This window comes from Thalassophryne amazonica, chromosome 6 (assembly GCF_902500255.1).
Source record: "Thalassophryne amazonica chromosome 6, fThaAma1.1, whole genome shotgun sequence".
Classification (NCBI taxonomy): domain Eukaryota; kingdom Metazoa; phylum Chordata; class Actinopteri; order Batrachoidiformes; family Batrachoididae; genus Thalassophryne; species Thalassophryne amazonica.
The window spans coordinates 110,835,997-110,854,394 of record NC_047108.1 but is presented as its reverse complement, the minus strand read 5'-3'; the positions used below and the strand labels follow the sequence as shown (position 1 = coordinate 110,854,394).

The window sequence follows — 18,398 nt, the reverse complement described above, 5'->3', positions numbered from 1 at the left end:
GAATCAAATAAGCAGGTTATGCTTTTTGTAGATGTTACGAGTTTCATCAGCGCATCTTGTGAGATACTATCAGTTTCTGTAAATCTAGGTAATACCCAGTGAACATTAACTGTAAAGTTCTCAGAACATATATACAGTAGTGTTCAGAATAATAGTAGTGCCATGTGACTAAAAAGATTAATCCAGGTTTTGAGTATATTTCTTATTGTTACATGGGAAACAAGGTACCAGTAGTTTCAGTAGATTCTCACAAATCCAACAAGACCAAGCATTCATGATATGCACACTCTTAAGGCTATGAAATTGGGCTATTAGTAAAAAAAAGTAGAAAAGGGGGTGTTCACAATAATAGTAGCATCTGCTGTTGACGCTACAAACTCAAAACTATCATGTTCAAACTGCTTTTTTAGCAATCCTGTGAATCACTAAACTAGTTAACATCTGTGAGGCATTAATTTTGTTGGTCTGGAACCAAGATTTTTCTCGTTTACTAGTGTGCTTGGGGTCACCCATTTCAAGGGCATGTCCTCTTCAGCATAAGGCAACATGACCTGTTCAAGTATTTTGACATATCCAAACTGATCCATGATACCTGGTATGCGATATATAGGCCCAACACCATAGTAGGAGAAGCATGCCCATATCATGATGCTTGCACCACCATGCTTCACTGTCTTCACTGTGAACTGTGGCTTGAATTCAGAGTTTGGGGGTCGTCTCACAAACTGTCTGTGGCCCTTGGACCCAAAAAGAACAATTTTACTCATCAGTCCACAAAATATTCCTCCATTTCTCTTTAGACCAGTTTATGTGTTCTGTGGCAAATTGTAACCTCTTCTGCACATGTCTTTTATTTAACAGAGGGACTTTGTGGGGGATTCTTGCAAATAAATTAGCTTCACACAGGCATCTTCTAATTGTCACAGCACTTACAGGTAACTCCAGACTGTTTTTGATCATCCTGGAGCTGATCAATGGGTGAGCCTTTGCCATTCTTGTTATTCTTCTATCCATTTTGATGGTTGTTTTCCATTTTCTTCTCTGTTTTTTTGTCCATTTTAAAGCATTGGAGATCATTGTAGATGGACAGCCTATAATTTTTTGCACCTGCGTATAGGTTTTCCCCTCTCCAATCAACTTTTTAATCAAACTATGCTGTTCTTCTGAACAATGTCTTGAATGTCCCATTTTCCTCAGGATTTCAAAGAGAAAAGCATGTTCAACAGGTGCTGGCTTCATCCTTACATAGGGGACACCTGATTCACACCTGTTTGTTCCACAAAATTGACAAACTCACTGACTGAATGCCACACTACTATTATTGTGAACACCCCCTTTTCTACTTTTTTTTTTTTACTAATAGCCCAATTTCATAGCCTTAAGAGTGTGCATATCATGAATGCTTGGTCTTGTTGGATTTGTGAGAATCTACTGAATCTACTGGTACCTTGTTTCCCATGTAACAATAAGAAATATACTCAAAACCTGGATTAATCTTTTTAGTCACATAAAAGTAAGTCCCTTCGGCTGCTCCCTTGTTTTTTGTACTCGGGGTCGCCACAGCAAATCCAAAGTGGATCTGCATGTTAAATTGGCACAAGTTTTACGCCGGATGTCCTTCCTGACACAACTCCACATTACATGGAGAAATGTGGTAAGGGTGGGATTAGAACCGGGAACCTTCTGCACTGAAACCAAGTACATTAACCACTTGGCCACCACCCCTACTAATCTTTTTAGTCACATAGCACTACTATTATTCTGAACACTACTGTATATATGTATGTATATATACTCAACAAAAATATAAACGCAACACTTTTGGTTTTGCTCCCATTTTGTATGAGATGAACTCAAAGATCTAAAACTTTTTCCACATACACAATATCACCATGTCCCTCAAATATTGTTCACAAACCAGTCTAAATCTGTGATAGTGAGCACTTCTCCTTTGCTGAGATAATCCATCCCACCTCACAGGTGTGCCATACCAAGATGCTGATTAGACACCATGATTAGTGCACAGGTGTGCCTTAGACTGCCCACAATAAAAGGCCACTCTGAAAGGTGCAGTTTTATCACACAGCACAATGCCACAGATGTCGCAAGATTTGAGGGAGTGTGCAATTGGCATGCTGACAGCAGGAATGTCAACCAGAGCTGTTGCTCGTGTATTGAATGTTCATTTCTCTACCATAAGCCCTCTCCAAAGGCGTTTCAGAGAATTTGGCAGTACATCCAACCAGCCTCACAACCGCAGACCACGTGTAACCACACCAGCCCAGGACCTCCACATCCAGCATGTTCACCTCCAAGATCGTCTGAGACCAGCCACTCGGACAGCTGCTGAAACAATCGGTTTGCATAACCAAAGAATTTCTGCAGAAACTGTCAGAAACCATCTCAGGGAAGCTCATCTGCATGCTTGTCATCCTCATCGGGGTCTCGACCTGACTCCAGTTCGTCGTCGTAACTGACTTGAGTGGGCAAATGCTCACATTTGCTGGCGTTTGGCATGTTGGAGAGGTGTTCTCTTCACGGATGAATCCCGGTTCACACTGTTCAGGGCAAATGGCAGACAGCGCGTGTGGCGTCGTGTGGGTGAGCGGTTTTCTGATGTCAATGTTGTGGATCGAGTGGCCCATGGTGGCGGTGGGGTTATGGTATGGGCAGGCGTCTGTTATGGACGAAGAACACAGGTGCATTTTATTGATGGCATTTTGAATGCACAGAGATACCGTGACGAGATCCTGAGGCCCATTGTTGTGCCATACATCCAAGAACATCACCTCATGTTGCAGCAGGATAATGCACGGCCCCATGTTGCAAGGATCTGTACACAATTCTTGGAAGCTGAAAATGTCCCAGTTCTTGCATGGCCGGCATACTCACCGGACATGTCACCCACTGAGCATGTTTGGGATGCTCTGGACCGGCGTATACGACAGCGTGTACCAGTTCCTGCCAATATCCAACAACTTCGCACAGCCATTGAAGAGGAGTGGACCAACATTCCACAGGCCACAATTGACAACCTGATCAACTCTATGCGAAGGAGATGTGTTGCACTGCATGAGGCAAATGGTGGTCACACCAGATACTGACTGGTATCCCCCCCCCAATAAACCAAAACTGCACCTTTCAGAGTGGCCTTTTATTGTGGGCCGTCTAAGGCACACCTGTGCACTAATCATGGTGTCTTATCAGCATCTTGATATGGCACACCTGTGAGGTGGGATGGATTATCTCAGTAAAGGAGAAGTGCTCACTATCACAGATTTAGACTGGTTTGTGAACAATATTTCAGGGAAATGGTGATATTGTGTATGTGGAAAAAGTTTTAGATCTTTGAGTTCATCTCATACAAAATGGGAGCAAAACCAAAAGTGTTGCATTTATATTTTTGTTAAGTATATATATGTATGTATGTATATATATATATATATATATATATATATATATATATTTTGTTTTCTTTTGTTTTGTTTTTGTGGTTCCCAGAACGTTTGATAGTACCGTCATCACAAACATTTTGAGAACATTTTTAAGGAAAGTTTCTTTTTCGTTCCCAGAACATTCTGGTAACGTTACCTAAAGTCATAGTTTAGTCATTGAAAGAAATTTGGAGGAAGAAAGACGGTGAGACTAGAATTAATATATTTGTCAAATTTCCTTCAACTACAAACATGACTTGTCAATATATGAAAGGAAGTAATAATACCCATAAACTAAAGATAGCCAATATATAATGTTACTAATACATTATGTGTTAGCCGGGCACCACCTGTGTATTTTGACCTCATGTGACACCTGGGACTAGATTCCTCCCAGGATCTGGGCTCTGGTCCTGTTGCTGAGGGTGAGTTTTATTTCAGTAAGTGTCTTTCAAGGGCAGTTATTCAAGAATTATCAGTTCTTCTGACTCTGACATCAGCAGGTTATCAGCTGAAACAGGCACACAACGTTTCTCGAGTACTGGCAGTACTGGACTGACTGTCAAGTCAACCAAAAAAAGATTTGATAATTTTTTATGAGGGGAGAAATTAGTCACTTCGTGTGATCAGTGATGGCCAAAAATATCACCTAAAACCCCAAGAAAAGACCACTTCCATATGGACGGTCATACACACAGTCGTAAAGGCGGTCCGTATGACACCACATCACAAACTCTCACACGGTCAGTGTCTGTTGGTCGTAAAGGCGGTCCGTATGACACGACCATCACAAAGTGTCACATGATCACAAACTCTCACACGGTCAGTGTCTGTCGGTCGTAAAGGCGGTCCGTATGACACCACATCACAAACTCTCACACGGTCAGTGTCTGTCGGTCGTAAAGGCGGTCCGTATGACACCACATCACAAACTCTCGCACGGTCAGTGTCTGTCGGTCGTAAAGGCGGTCCGTATGACACCACATCACAAACTCTCGCACGGTCAGTGTCTGTTGGTCGTAAAGGCGGTCCGTATGACACCACATCACAAACTCTCACACAGTCAGTGTCTGTTGGTCGTAAAGGCGGTCCGTATGACACCACCATCACAAAGTGTCACATGGTCATGAAGTGTCACACGGTCAGTGTCTGTTGGTCGTAAAGGCGGTCCGTATGACACCACATCACAAACTCTCGCACGGTCAGTGTCTGTCGGTCGTAAAGGCGGTCCGTATGACACCACATCACAAACTCTCGCACGGTCAGTGTCTGTCGGTCGTAAAGGCGGTCCGTATGACACCACATCACAAACTCTCGCACGGTCAGTGTCTGTCGGTCGTAAAGGCGGTCCGTATGACACCACATCACAAACTCTCGCACGGTCAGTGTCTGTCGGTCGTAAAGGCGGTCCGTATGACACCACCATCACAAAGTGTCACATGGTCATGAAGTGTCACACGGTCAGTGTCTGTCGGTCGTAAAGGCGGTCCGTATGACACCACATCACAAACTCTCACACGGTCAGTGTCTGTCGGTCGTAAAGGCGGTCCGTATGACACCACCATCACAAACTCTCACACGGTCAGTGTCTGTCGGTCGTAAAGGCGGTCCGTATGACACCACCATCACAAAGTGTCACACGGTCAGTGTCTGTCGGTCGTAAAGGCGGTCCGTATGACACCACATCACAAACTCTCGCACGGTCAGTGTCTGTCGGTCGTAAAGGCGGTCCGTATGACACCACATCACAAACTCTCGCACGGTCAGTGTCTGTCGGTCGTAAAGGCGGTCCGTATGACATCACCATCACAAAGTGTCGCACGGTCAGTGTCTATTGGTCGTAAAGGCGGTCCGTATGACACCACCATCACAAAGTGTCACATGATCATAAAGTGTCACACAGTCAGTGTCTGTCGCTTGGAAAACAGTCCGTATGACACCACATCACAAACTCCCACACGGTCAGTGTCTGTCGGTCGTAAAGGCGGTCCGTATGACACCACATCACAAACTCTCACACGGTCAGTGTCTGTCGGTCGTAAAGGCGGTCCGTATGACACCACATCACAAACTCTCACACGGTCAGTGTCTGTCGGTCGTAAAGGCGGTCCGTATGACACCACATCACAAACTCTCACACGGTCAGTGTCTGTCGGTCGTAAAGGCGGTCCGTATGACACCACATCACAAACTCTCACACGGTCAGTGTCTGTCGGTCGTAAAGGCGGTCCGTATGACACCACCATCACAAAGTGTCACACGGTCAGTGTCTGTCGGTCGTAAAGGCGGTCCGTATGACACCACATCACAAACTCTCGCACGGTCAGTGTCTGTCGGTCGTAAAGGCGGTCCGTATGACACCACATCACAAACTCTCGCACGGTCAGTGTCTGTCGGTCGTAAAGGCGGTCCGTATGACATCACCATCACAAAGTGTCGCACGGTCAGTGTCTATTGGTCGTAAAGGCGGTCCGTATGACACCACCATCACAAAGTGTCACATGATCATAAAGTGTCACACAGTCAGTGTCTGTCGCTTGGAAAACAGTCCGTATGACACCACATCACAAACTCCCACACGGTCAGTGTCTGTCGGTCGTAAAGGCGGTCCGTATGACACCACATCACAAACTCTCACACGGTCAGTGTCTGTCGGTCGTAAAGGCGGTCCGTATGACACCACATCACAAACTCTCACACGGTCAGTGTCTGTCGGTCGTAAAGGCGGTCCGTATGACACCACATCACAAACTCTCACACGGTCAGTGTCTGTCGGTCGTAAAGGCGGTCCGTATGACACCACATCACAAACTCTCACACGGTCAGTGTCTGTCGGTCGTAAAGGCGGTCCGTATGACACCACATCACAAACTCTCACACGGTCAGTGTCTGTCGGTCGTAAAGGCGGTCCGTATGACACCACATCACAAAGTGTCACATGGTCATGAAGTGTCACACGGTCAGTGTCTGTTGGTCATAAAGGCGGTCCGTATGACACCACATCACAAACTCTCACACAGTCAGTGTCTGTTGGTCGTAAAGGCGGTCCGTATGACACCACATCACAAACTCTCACACGGTCAGTGTCTGTTGGTCGTAAAGGCGGTCCGTATGACACCACCATCACAAAGTGCCACATGGTCATGAAGTGTCACATGGTCAGTGTCTGTTGGTCGTAAAGGCGGTCCGTATGACACCACCATCACAAAGTGTCACATGATCATAAAGTGTCACACGGTCAGTGTCTGTTGGTTGGAAAACAGTCCGTATGACACCACATCACAAACTCCCACACGGTCAGTGTCTGTCGGTCGTAAAGGCGATCCGTATGACACCACATCACAAACTCTCACACGGTCAGTGTCTGTCGGTCGTAAAGGCGGTCCGTATGACACCACATCACAAACTCTCACACGGTCAGTGTCTGTCGGTCGTAAAGGCGGTCCGTATGACACCACATCACAAACTCTCACACGGTCAGTGTCTCTCGGTCGTAAAGGCGGTCCGTATGACACCACATCACAAACTCTCACACGGTCAGTGTCTCTCGGTCGTAAAGGCGGTCCGTATGACACCACATCACAAACTCTCACACGGTCAGTGTCTCTCGGTCGTAAAGGCGGTCCGTATGACACCACATCACAAACTCTCACACGGTCAGTGTCTCTCGGTCGTAAAGGCGGTCCGTATGACACCACATCACAAACTCTCACACGGTCAGTGTCTGTCGGTCGTAAAGGCGGTCCGTATGACACCACATCACAAACTCTCACACGGTCAGTGTCTGTTGGTCGTAAAGGCGGTCCGTATGACACCACATCACAAAGTGTCACATGGTCATGAAGTGTCACACGGTCAGTGTCTGTTGGTCATAAAGGCAGTCCATATGACACCACATCACAAACTCTCACACAGTCAGTGTCTGTTGGTCGTAAAGGCGGTCCGTATGACACCACATCATAAACTCTCACACGGTCAGTGTCTGTTGGTCGTAAAGGCGGTCCGTATGACACCACCATCACAAAGTGTCACATGGTCATGAAGTGTCACACGGTCAGTGTCTGTTGGTCATAAAGGCAGTCCGTATGACACCACATCACAAACTCTCACACGGTCAGTGTCTGTTGGTCGTAAAGGCGGTCCGTATGACACCACCATCACAAAGTGCCACATGGTCATGAAGTGTCACATGGTCAGTGTCTGTTGGTCGTAAAGGCGGTCCGTATGACACCACCATCACAAACTCTCACACGGTCAGTGTCTGTTGGTCGTAAAGGCGGTCCGTATGACACCACCATCACAAAGTGTCACACGGTCAGTGTCTGTTGGTCGTAAAGGCGGTCCGTATGACACCACATCACAAAGTGTCACACGGTCAGTGTCTGTTGGTCGTAAAGGCGGTCCGTATGACACCACATCACAAACTCTCACACGGTCAGTGTCTGTTGGTCGTAAAGGCGGTCCGTATGTCACCACATCACAAACTCTCACACGGTCAGTGTCTGTTGGTCGTAAAGGCGGTCCGTATGACACCACCATCACAAACTCTCACACGGTCAGTGTCTGTTGGTCGTAAAGGCGGTCCGTATGACACCACCATCACAAACTCTCACACGGTCAGTGTCTGTTGGTCGTAAAGGCGGTCCGTATGACACCACCATCACAAAGTGTCACACGGTCAGTGTCTGTTGGTCGTAAAGGCGGTCCGTATGACACCACCATCACAAAGTGTCACACGGTCAGTGTCTGTTGGTCGTAAAGGCGGTCCGTATGACACCACCATCACAAAGTGTCACACGGTCAGTGTCTGTTGGTCGTAAAGGCGGTCCGTATGACACCACCATCACAAAGTGTCACACGGTCAGTGTCTGTTGGTCGTAAAGGCGGTCCGTATGACACCACATCACAAACTCTCACACGGTCAGTGTCTGTTGGTCGTAAAGGCGGTCCGTATGACACCACATCACAAACTCTCACACGGTCAGTGTCTGTTGGTCGTAAAGGCGGTCCGTATGACACCACCATCACAAACTCTCACACGGTCAGTGTCTGTTGGTCGGAAAGGCGGTCCGTATGACACCACCATCACAAACTCACACGGTCAGTGTCTGTTGGTCGTAAAGGCGGTCCGTATGACACCACCATCACAAACTCTCACACGGTCAGTGTCTGTTGGTCGTAAAGGCGGTCCGTATGACACCACCATCACAAACTCTCACACGGTCAGTGTCTGTTGGTCGTAAAGGCGGTCCGTATGACACCACCATCACAAAGTGTCACACGGTCAGTGTCTGTTGGTCGTAAAGGCGGTCCGTATGACACCACCATCACAAAGTGTCACACGGTCAGTGTCTGTTGGTCGTAAAGGCGGTCCGTATGACACCACCATCACAAAGTGTCACACGGTCAGTGTCTGTTGGTCGTAAAGGCGGTCCGTATGACACCACCATCACAAAGTGTCACACGGTCAGTGTCTGTTGGTCGTAAAGGCGGTCCGTATGACACCACATCACAAACTCTCACACGGTCAGTGTCTGTTGGTCGTAAAGGCGGTCCGTATGACACCACATCACAAACTCTCACACGGTCAGTGTCTGTTGGTCGTAAAGGCGGTCCGTATGACACCACCATCACAAAGTGCCACATGGTCATGAAGTGTCACATGGTCAGTGTCTGTTGGTCGTAAAGGCGGTCCGTATGACACCACCATCACAAAGTGTCACATGATCATAAAGTGTCACACGGTCAGTGTCTGTTGGTTGGAAAACAGTCCGTATGACACCACATCACAAACTCCCACACGGTCAGTGTCTGTCGGTCGTAAAGGCGGTCCGTATGACACCACATCACAAACTCTCACACGGTCAGTGTCTCTCGGTCGTAAAGGCGGTCCGTATGACACCACATCACAAACTCTCACACGGTCAGTGTCTCTCGGTCGTAAAGGCGGTCCGTATGACACCACATCACAAACTCTCACACGGTCAGTGTCTGTCGGTCGTCAAGGCGGTCCGTATGACACCACATCACAAACTCTCACACGGTCAGTGTCTGTTGGTCGTAAAGGCGGTCCGTATGACACCACATCACAAAGTGTCACATGGTCATGAAGTGTCACACGGTCAGTGTCTGTTGGTCATAAAGGCAGTCCATATGACACCACATCACAAACTCTCACACAGTCAGTGTCTGTTGGTCGTAAAGGCGGTCCGTATGACACCACATCACAAACTCTCACACGGTCAGTGTCTGTTGGTCGTAAAGGCGGTCCGTATGACACCACCATCACAAAGTGTCACATGGTCATGAAGTGTCACACGGTCAGTGTCTGTTGGTCATAAAGGCAGTCCGTATGACACCACATCACAAACTCTCACACGGTCAGTGTCTGTTGGTCGTAAAGGCGGTCCGTATGACACCACCATCACAAAGTGCCACATGGTCATGAAGTGTCACATGGTCAGTGTCTGTTGGTCGTAAAGGCGGTCCGTATGACACCACCATCACAAACTCTCACACGGTCAGTGTCTGTTGGTCGTAAAGGCGGTCCGTATGACACCACCATCACAAAGTGTCACACGGTCAGTGTCTGTTGGTCGTAAAGGCGGTCCGTATGACACCACATCACAAAGTGTCACACGGTCAGTGTCTGTTGGTCGTAAAGGCGGTCCGTATGACACCACATCACAAACTCTCACACGGTCAGTGTCTGTTGGTCGTAAAGGCGGTCCGTATGACACCACATCACAAACTCTCACACGGTCAGTGTCTGTTGGTCGTAAAGGCGGTCCGTATGACACCACATCACAAACTCTCACACGGTCAGTGTCTGTTGGTCGTAAAGGCGGTCCGTATGACACCACCATCACAAACTCTCACACGGTCAGTGTCTGTTGGTCGGAAAGGCGGTCCGTATGACACCACCATCACAAACTCTCACACGGTCAGTGTCTGTTGGTCGTAAAGGCGGTCCGTATGACACCACCATCACAAACTCTCACACGGTCAGTGTCTGTTGGTCGTAAAGGCGGTCCGTATGACACCACCATCACAAAGTGTCACACGGTCAGTGTCTGTTGGTCGTAAAGGCGGTCCGTATGACACCACCATCACAAAGTGTCACACGGTCAGTGTCTGTTGGTCGTAAAGGCGGTCCGTATGACACCACATCACAAAGTGTCACACGGTCAGTGTCTGTTGGTCGTAAAGGCGGTCCGTATGACACCACATCACAAAGTGTCACACGGTCAGTGTCTGTTGGTCGTAAAGGCGGTCCGTATGACACCACATCACAAACTCTCACACGGTCAGTGTCTGTTGGTCGTAAAGGCGGTCCGTATGACACCACATCACAAACTCTCACACGGTCAGTGTCTGGTGGTCGTAAAGGCGGTCCGTATGACACCACATCACAAAGTGTCACACGGTCAGTGTCTGTTGGTCGTAAAGGCGGTCCGTATGACACCACATCACAAACTCTCACACGGTCAGTGTCTGTTGGTCGTAAAGGCGGTCCGTATGACACCACATCACAAACTCTCACACGGTCAGTGTCTGTTGGTCGTAAAGGCGGTCCGTATGACACCACATCACAAACTCTCACACGGTCAGTGTCTGTTGGTCGTAAAGGCGGTCCGTATGACACCACATCACAAAGTGTCACACGGTCAGTGTCTGTTGGTCGTAAAGGCGGTCCGTATGACACCACATCACAAACTCTCACACGGTCAGTGTCTGTTGGTCGTAAAGGCGGTCCGTATGACACCACATCACAAACTCTCACACGGTCAGTGTCTGTTGGTCGTAAAGGCGGTCCGTATGACACCACATCACAAACTCTCACACGGTCAGTGTCTGTTGGTCGTAAAGGCGGTCCGTATGACACCACCATCACAAACTCTCACACGGTCAGTGTCTGTTGGTCGTAAAGGCGGTCCGTATGACACCACCATCACAAAGTGTCACACGGTCAGTGTCTGTTGGTCGTAAAGGCGGTCCGTATGACACCACCATCACAAAGTGTCACACGGTCAGTGTCTGTTGGTCGTAAAGGCGGTCCGTATGACACCACATCACAAAGTGTCACACGGTCAGTGTCTGTTGGTCGTAAAGGCGGTCCGTATGACACCACATCACAAAGTGTCACACGGTCAGTGTCTGTTGGTAGTAAAGGCGGTCCGTATGACACCACATCACAAACTCTCACACGGTCAGTGTCTGTTGGTCGTAAAGGCGGTCCGTATGACACCACATCACAAACTCTCACACGGTCAGTGTCTGGTGGTCGTAAAGGCGGTCCGTATGACACCACATCACAAAGTGTCACACGGTCAGTGTCTGTTGGTCGTAAAGGCGGTCCGTATGACACCACATCACAAAGTGTCACACGGTCAGTGTCTGTTGGTCGTAAAGGCGGTCCGTATGACACCACATCACAAACTCTCACACGGTCAGTGTCTGTTGGTCGTAAAGGCGGTCCGTATGACACCACATCACAAACTCTCACACGGTCAGTGTCTATTGGTCGTAAAAGCGGTCCGTATGATACCACATCACAAACTCTCACACAGTCAGTTAGGGTTGCCAACCGTCCCTTGAAAAACGGAATCGTCCCTTATTTGGAAATAAAAGTGTGCGTTCCGTATTGACCTGAAACGGGACGCAGTTTGTCCCGTATTTCTGTGAGAATCAAAAAGTCTGTAAAATGTCAATGGAATTGACTGGCGCTTTATATGGAAACTTACGGTAAATTTGATCCCAGCCTCTCTCCTGCTTTTCACCAATGAGCTGACAGACACGAGTTGACGATACAGAATCACTCTTATCTCATTGGTCGAGGGACATCTGCTCGCAAGAAGATACCGACGTCATGAGCCGACGACGGTCGCTGGACGACAATAACAAAGCAGCATGGCTGATATCGATGCAGACACCGACACTGGCACTGCAGATATGTCTACAGACAGCAATCTCTGTAACGTCGTTACTCCTCCTCCTAAAAAAAAAAAACAAACAAAAAAGAATGCAAAAATACAGGGGAGAATGAGAAAAGGAAAATGGCTGGGTGGAAAAGGTGCGCGACAACAGCTATAAGTATTGTAAGTATTGTTTACTTTTCAGACTTTATTTTTTGCACTTTTTATCACACTAAATGTGTAAATGTGCACTGTTACATTGTTTTGGATGATGCAAATTTTCAATTGTTTTTTTGTTAATTTATACAATTTTAAGTTAAGCACTACAGAGAGATTTATTTTTAAAGATTTTTTTTTTATTATTTTATGCTTTGAAGCAGGACAGAATGCTCATATTGAAATTGTGAGTGAAAATTTATTTTGCACTAAAAATAAATTGCTAAATAATAATTTGTTTTCCACGTGTTCATATTAGAACAAATGCACATATGCATCTACTTAAATTCAGGGTCAAGTCAACAGTCAAATGGTTAAAAATCGTTTCACACAGACGCTGGGAAGGGTGAAGGCAATGGTCGGTCGGCCCTGGCGAGGTGTCCCTTATTTATTTTTCAGAGAGTTGGCAACCCTACAGTCAGTGTCTGTTGGTCGTAAAGGCGGTCTGTATGACACCACATCACAAAGTGTCACATGGTCATAAAGTGTCACACGGTCAGTGTCTGTCGGTCGGAAAGCGGTCCGTATGACACCACACAGGGATGCTTATTCGCCGTCTTTGGACGGTTTTCCGTCTTTTTGTAAATTCTTGCCATCTAAAAGAAATGCAGGGCTGTGAAAGATCCGTGGATCCGCGAAATTCCGCAGATTTCGTCATGGGGGTGGGGGTGTTAGTGTTTTACTCTGTAATTGTGATCGTCACTGAGTTTTTAAAATGTCTATCGCAAAGTGTTCTTTTTTTAACGACATCATGCAAGTTTTATAAGACTGCCGCGGCCTGATTTTTATCAGTGTCCGCGCGGAGAAAAAAAAGCCTGGCTGTTGCGACAGATGTCATAAAGTGAGACTGGTTGGTTGCTGCGGCGACGCTGTGTGTCTCCTGCATGAAGCTTTAGCTATAGGTAGCATGTGGACATCGCAAACCTTTAGAGCGCTAAAGTTTTTATAAGAAGACTTGTGCGGCGTGTCTCTGTCACGGACCGACGTCGGACAGAGAGAAGATGGCGAGAAAGATTGTTTGAAAATGTCTGATAAGGACAAGAATCCGCGGAATTGTCGCTGGCTTCATGAACACAAGATAAAAGAAAAGGGAAAAGTTTACTGTGCCCTCAGGAAACACGGTAAGAATTTTTCTCTCTCTGGAAAATAAACATTGTGCTGTTCAAACAGGATTTTAGACAAGATTATGTGACTTTTTTCATTAATCTAGACTTTCTTTCATGGGGAAAAAAGACCGGCTTTGAATGGATTTAGGCTGCATGAATTTACACGAGTGTAAATTAGTTTTTATTAATGTAGATGTTTTTATGGGAAAAAGACACAGTGGCTTTGAGTGGATTTACAGGGATTTACACAAGAATATGTGGCTTTTTTTACTATAAGGTATGTTAATCAAGGTATGTCAATCAATAAATAAATTTCTGTATAAAATAAAAAATAAATACATTCAGGTTCAGATTCTTAGAGGTGTTTGGGCTCAGACTGAGATGGATAATTTAAACAAATTTAACATTTTATTGTTGCGCATTATTGAAAGAATAATAGTAATCGAGTGGCTTCAGTATTATGGTATGATATTATGATATCGCTTTACCTAGTCTGAAAGCAATTAGGAAGTTATTTATAACATTTTAGTTGAGAGTTATGATTTTTAATTGCCTAATCTTTGAGCCCAATCAAAAACAAACTAAATAAAGTTTTCATGAAGATTTAGCTATATTTGTAAACTGTTGTGTTATATTCTGTACATGGTCCTACGGGATGCACAACATGCATTCAAAAGCCACATGTTGTGTCATACTGCATGAGATCACAAGAGAAATTTAACAGCTGTTTCAGGTCCAAATTTAATCCAAAGAATGCACTAGAATGCACCACAGGGCATTTGTATTCTCAAAATTTTCTTAGCTTTCCTTAGCTTTCCAAACGCCTATAGCATTTGGGGTAACTTTTGCTGTATTGAATATTATAGATGAATCACATTGCTGTCTTTTTTTTTTTCTCCTAAGCATCCATGCAATACATAACAAAGTGTCACACTGTCAGTGTCTGGTCATGTCTGGTCAGTCCGTATGACACCACAAAGCGTCACACAGTTCACACGGATTACTAGCTGCTATAATACTGTAATGACATGACATGTTCCATATAAATGACTGTCCTGCGTGTGAGAGGTGGAAACCCCACCCCCAGTTGTTGACAGACGGCCTCACTGAGTGGCTCGAGACTAACCAGAATCCTGCATGTGATTTCTGTCCTGTAGGCAGAGGCAGCTGGTCTGGTTACGGCGCTCGGCCCAGAGGGAAGGGGATCGTGGATCAGTGCTGCCGCCCGGGTGGCTGCGACCTGCAACATCTGGAGAAGTACTGTGCCAAGCCAAAGAACCACAGACAGCAACAGACAGGAGCTCCGCCCACCACAGCGCCGACTGACACAGTACGAGCACAAATGTGACTTTGTCAATAATATTTACCCTTTCTATTTCACAGTCTGACATCAGCACTTGTTGGAGTGCATTCCTGTGATTCCTGTGCCAAGGTGCAAATAGCAGCAGAACCGTTTCCTGTCCCACAAACAGGAAGGAACTGTGTACTGATAACATGACGGCGCTTCCTTACGCTGCTGGTCCATTTTGCTACCAGATGGTGGCGCAGCTGTAGTCAGCTCCCTGGTCTGCATTCAGCAGTAGGGGGCGCTAAACATGTACATCAGAATTTACAGCTTTGATAGTCCAAGAACCGAATGTTTGGTAGTTTGATCCCCAGTTGGAGCCGAGTTCTGATGTTACATCCTGAACCTCTCCAGATCTTTTCTGCACACAAAGGAAGAACATTTTGCAACAGCAGAGTGGCCACATGATGACATCACATCCGGCATCAGCAGTAACATTAGTCTATGTGACTGGAATGGACACGCGTGACATTCCAGTCACAGTTGCCTTGGGGCAACTGTTGTGATTTGGCGCTATATAAATAAAATTGATTGATTGAATTGATTGATGTGCAGAAAACCGCTACTTAGTCACGGCGGTTTCCTGGTTTCTTAACTAATTTCCTTCAAAAATGTCTATGTAAAATTAATGCTTTGGGTCATAATAAATATTACAACCCCAATTCCAATGAAGTTGGGATGTTGTGTAAAATGTAAATAAAAACAGAATACAATGATTTGCAAATTATCTTCAACCTATATTCAACTGAATACACCACAAAGACAAGATATTTAATGTTCAAACATAGACTTTGTTGTTTCTGTGCAAATATTTGCTCATTTTGAAATGGATGTCTGCAACACGTTTCAAAAAAGCTGGGACAGTGGTATGTTTACCACTGTGTTACATCACCTTTCCTTCTAACAACACTCAATAAGCGTTTGGGAACTGAGGACACTAATTGTGAGTGTCATGATTGGGTATAAAAGGAGCATCCCCAAAAGTCTCAGCCTTTCACAAGCAAAGATGGGGTGAGGATCTCCACTTTGTGAACAACTGCATGAAAAAATAGTCCAACAGTTTAAAAACAATGTTTCTCAACATTCAATTTCAAGGAATTTAGGTCCACATTTGAATGGACTAATGTGGACTAATGAGTCCACATTTCAAATTGTTTTTGGAAATCATGGATGTTGTGTCCGCTGGATAAAAGAGGAAAAAGACCATCCAGATTGTTACCAACGCAAACTTCAAAAGCCACCTCACAACATAAGCCACCTCAAGGGTGAACATTCTGAGTGCCGGTCCCAAGCCTGGATAAATGAGGAGGGTTGTGTCAGGAAGGAGATCCGGCGTAAAACAAGCCAACCCAACTATGCAGACTAAGAATCGAATTTCCATACCAGATCGGTCGCGGCCCGGGTTAACAGTGTCTGCCACCGGTGCTGTTGCCCAAAAGGGTGCCGGTGGAAATTGGGCTACTGCTGGGCAAAGACAACGACGACGAAGAGGAGGAGAACGTTTCGACAAACAGCGAGAGAAGAAAACTAGAAGGGTGGAAATGAGAGTGGGGACTTTGAACGTTGGTAGTATGACTGGTAAAGGGAGAGAGCTGGCTGATATGATGGAGAGGAGAAAGATAGACATATTGTGTGTGCAAGAGACCAAGTGGAAAGCAAGTAAGAGCAGGAGCATCGGCGGTGGCTACAAGTTGTTGTACCATGGTGAGGACAATCAATCAATCAGTTTTATTTATATAGTGCCAAATCACAACAAACAGTTGCCCCAAGGCGCTTTATATTGTAAGGCAAGGCCATACAATAATTACGTTAAGAACCCCAACGGTCAAAACGACCCCCTGTGAGCAAGCACTTGGCGACAGTGGGAAGGAAAAACTCCCTTTTAACAGGAAGAAACCTCCAGCAGAACCAGGCTCAGGGAGGGGCAGTCTTCTGCTGGGACTGGTTGGGGCTGAGGGAGAGAACCAGGAAAAAGACATGCTGTGGAGGGGAGCAGAGATCAATCACTAATGATTAAATGCAGAGTGGTGCATACAGAGCAAAAGGAGAAAGAAACACTCAGTGCATCATGGGAACCCCCCAGCAGTCTAAGTGTATAGCAGCATAACTAAGGGATGGTTCAGGGTCACCTGATCCAGCCCTAACTATAAGCTTTAGCAAAAAGGAAAGTTTTAAGCCTAATCTTAAAAGTAGAGAGGGTGTCTGTCTCCCTGATCTGAATTGGGAGCTGGTTCCACAGGAGAGGAGCCTGAAAGCTGAAGGCTCTGCCTCCCATTCTACTCTTACAAACCCTAGGAACTACAAGTAAGCCTGCAGTCTGAGAGCGAAGCGCTCTATTGGGGTGATATGGTACTATGAGGTCCCTAAGATAAGATGGGACCTGATTATTCAAAACCTTATAAGTAAGAAGAAGAATTTTAAATTCTATTCTAGAATTAACAGGAAGCCAATGAAGAGAGGCCAATATGGGTGAGATATGCTCTCCTAGTCCCTGTCAGTACTCTAGCTGCAGCATTTTGAATTAACTGAAGGCTTTTCAGGGAACTTTTAGGACAACCTGATAATAATGAATTACAGTAGTCCAGCCTAGAGGAAATAAATGCATGAATTAGTTTTTCAGCATCACTCTGAGACAAGACCTTTCTAATTTTAGAGATATTGCGTAAATGCAAAAAAGCAGTCCTACATATTTGTTTAATATGCGCATTGAATGACATATCCTGATCAAAAATGACTCCAAGATTTCTCACAGTATTACTAGAGGTCAGAGTAATGCCATCCAAAGTAAGGATCTGGTTAGACACCATGTTTCTAAGATTTGTGGGGCCAAGTACAATAACTTCAGTTTTATCTGAGTTTAAAAGCAGGAAATTAGAGGTCATCCATATCTTTATGTCTGTAAGACAATCCTGCAGTTTAGCTAATTGGTGTGTGTCCTCTGGCTTCATGGATAGATAAAGCTGGGTATCATCTGCGTAACAATGAAAATTTAAGCAATGCCGTCTAATAATACTGCCTAAGGGAAGCATGTATAAAGTGAATAAAATTGGTCCTAGCACAGAACCTTGTGGAACTCCATAATTAACCTTAGTCTGTGAAGAAGATTCCCCATTTACATGAACAAATTGTAATCTATTAGATAAATATGAGTGCCTTTAATACCTATGGCATGCTCTAATCTCTGTAATAAAATTTTATGGTCAACAGTATCAAAAGCAGAACTGAGGTCTAACAGAACAAGCACAGGGATGAGTCCACTGTCTGAGGCCATAAGAAGATCATTTGTAACCTTCACTAATGCTGTTTCTGTACTATGATGAATTCTAAAACCTGACTGAAACTCTTCAAATAGACCATTCCTCTGCAGATGATCAGTTAGTTG

At 45.7% G+C, this 18,398-nt stretch overlaps 1 protein-coding gene across 1 annotated transcript in view; it reads left to right on the top strand.

The window, feature by feature from the left end:
- The window catches only part of igf3 (insulin-like growth factor 3), a 39,079-nt gene that overhangs the window by 6,361 nt on the left and 14,320 nt on the right, over positions 1-18,398 (top strand). Inside the window, exon 2 of the mRNA XM_034171532.1 lies at positions 14,829-15,001. Within this exon, the coding sequence (XP_034027423.1) occupies positions 14,829-15,001 (173 nt within the window). The remainder of the gene's footprint in view (positions 1-14,828; positions 15,002-18,398) is intronic.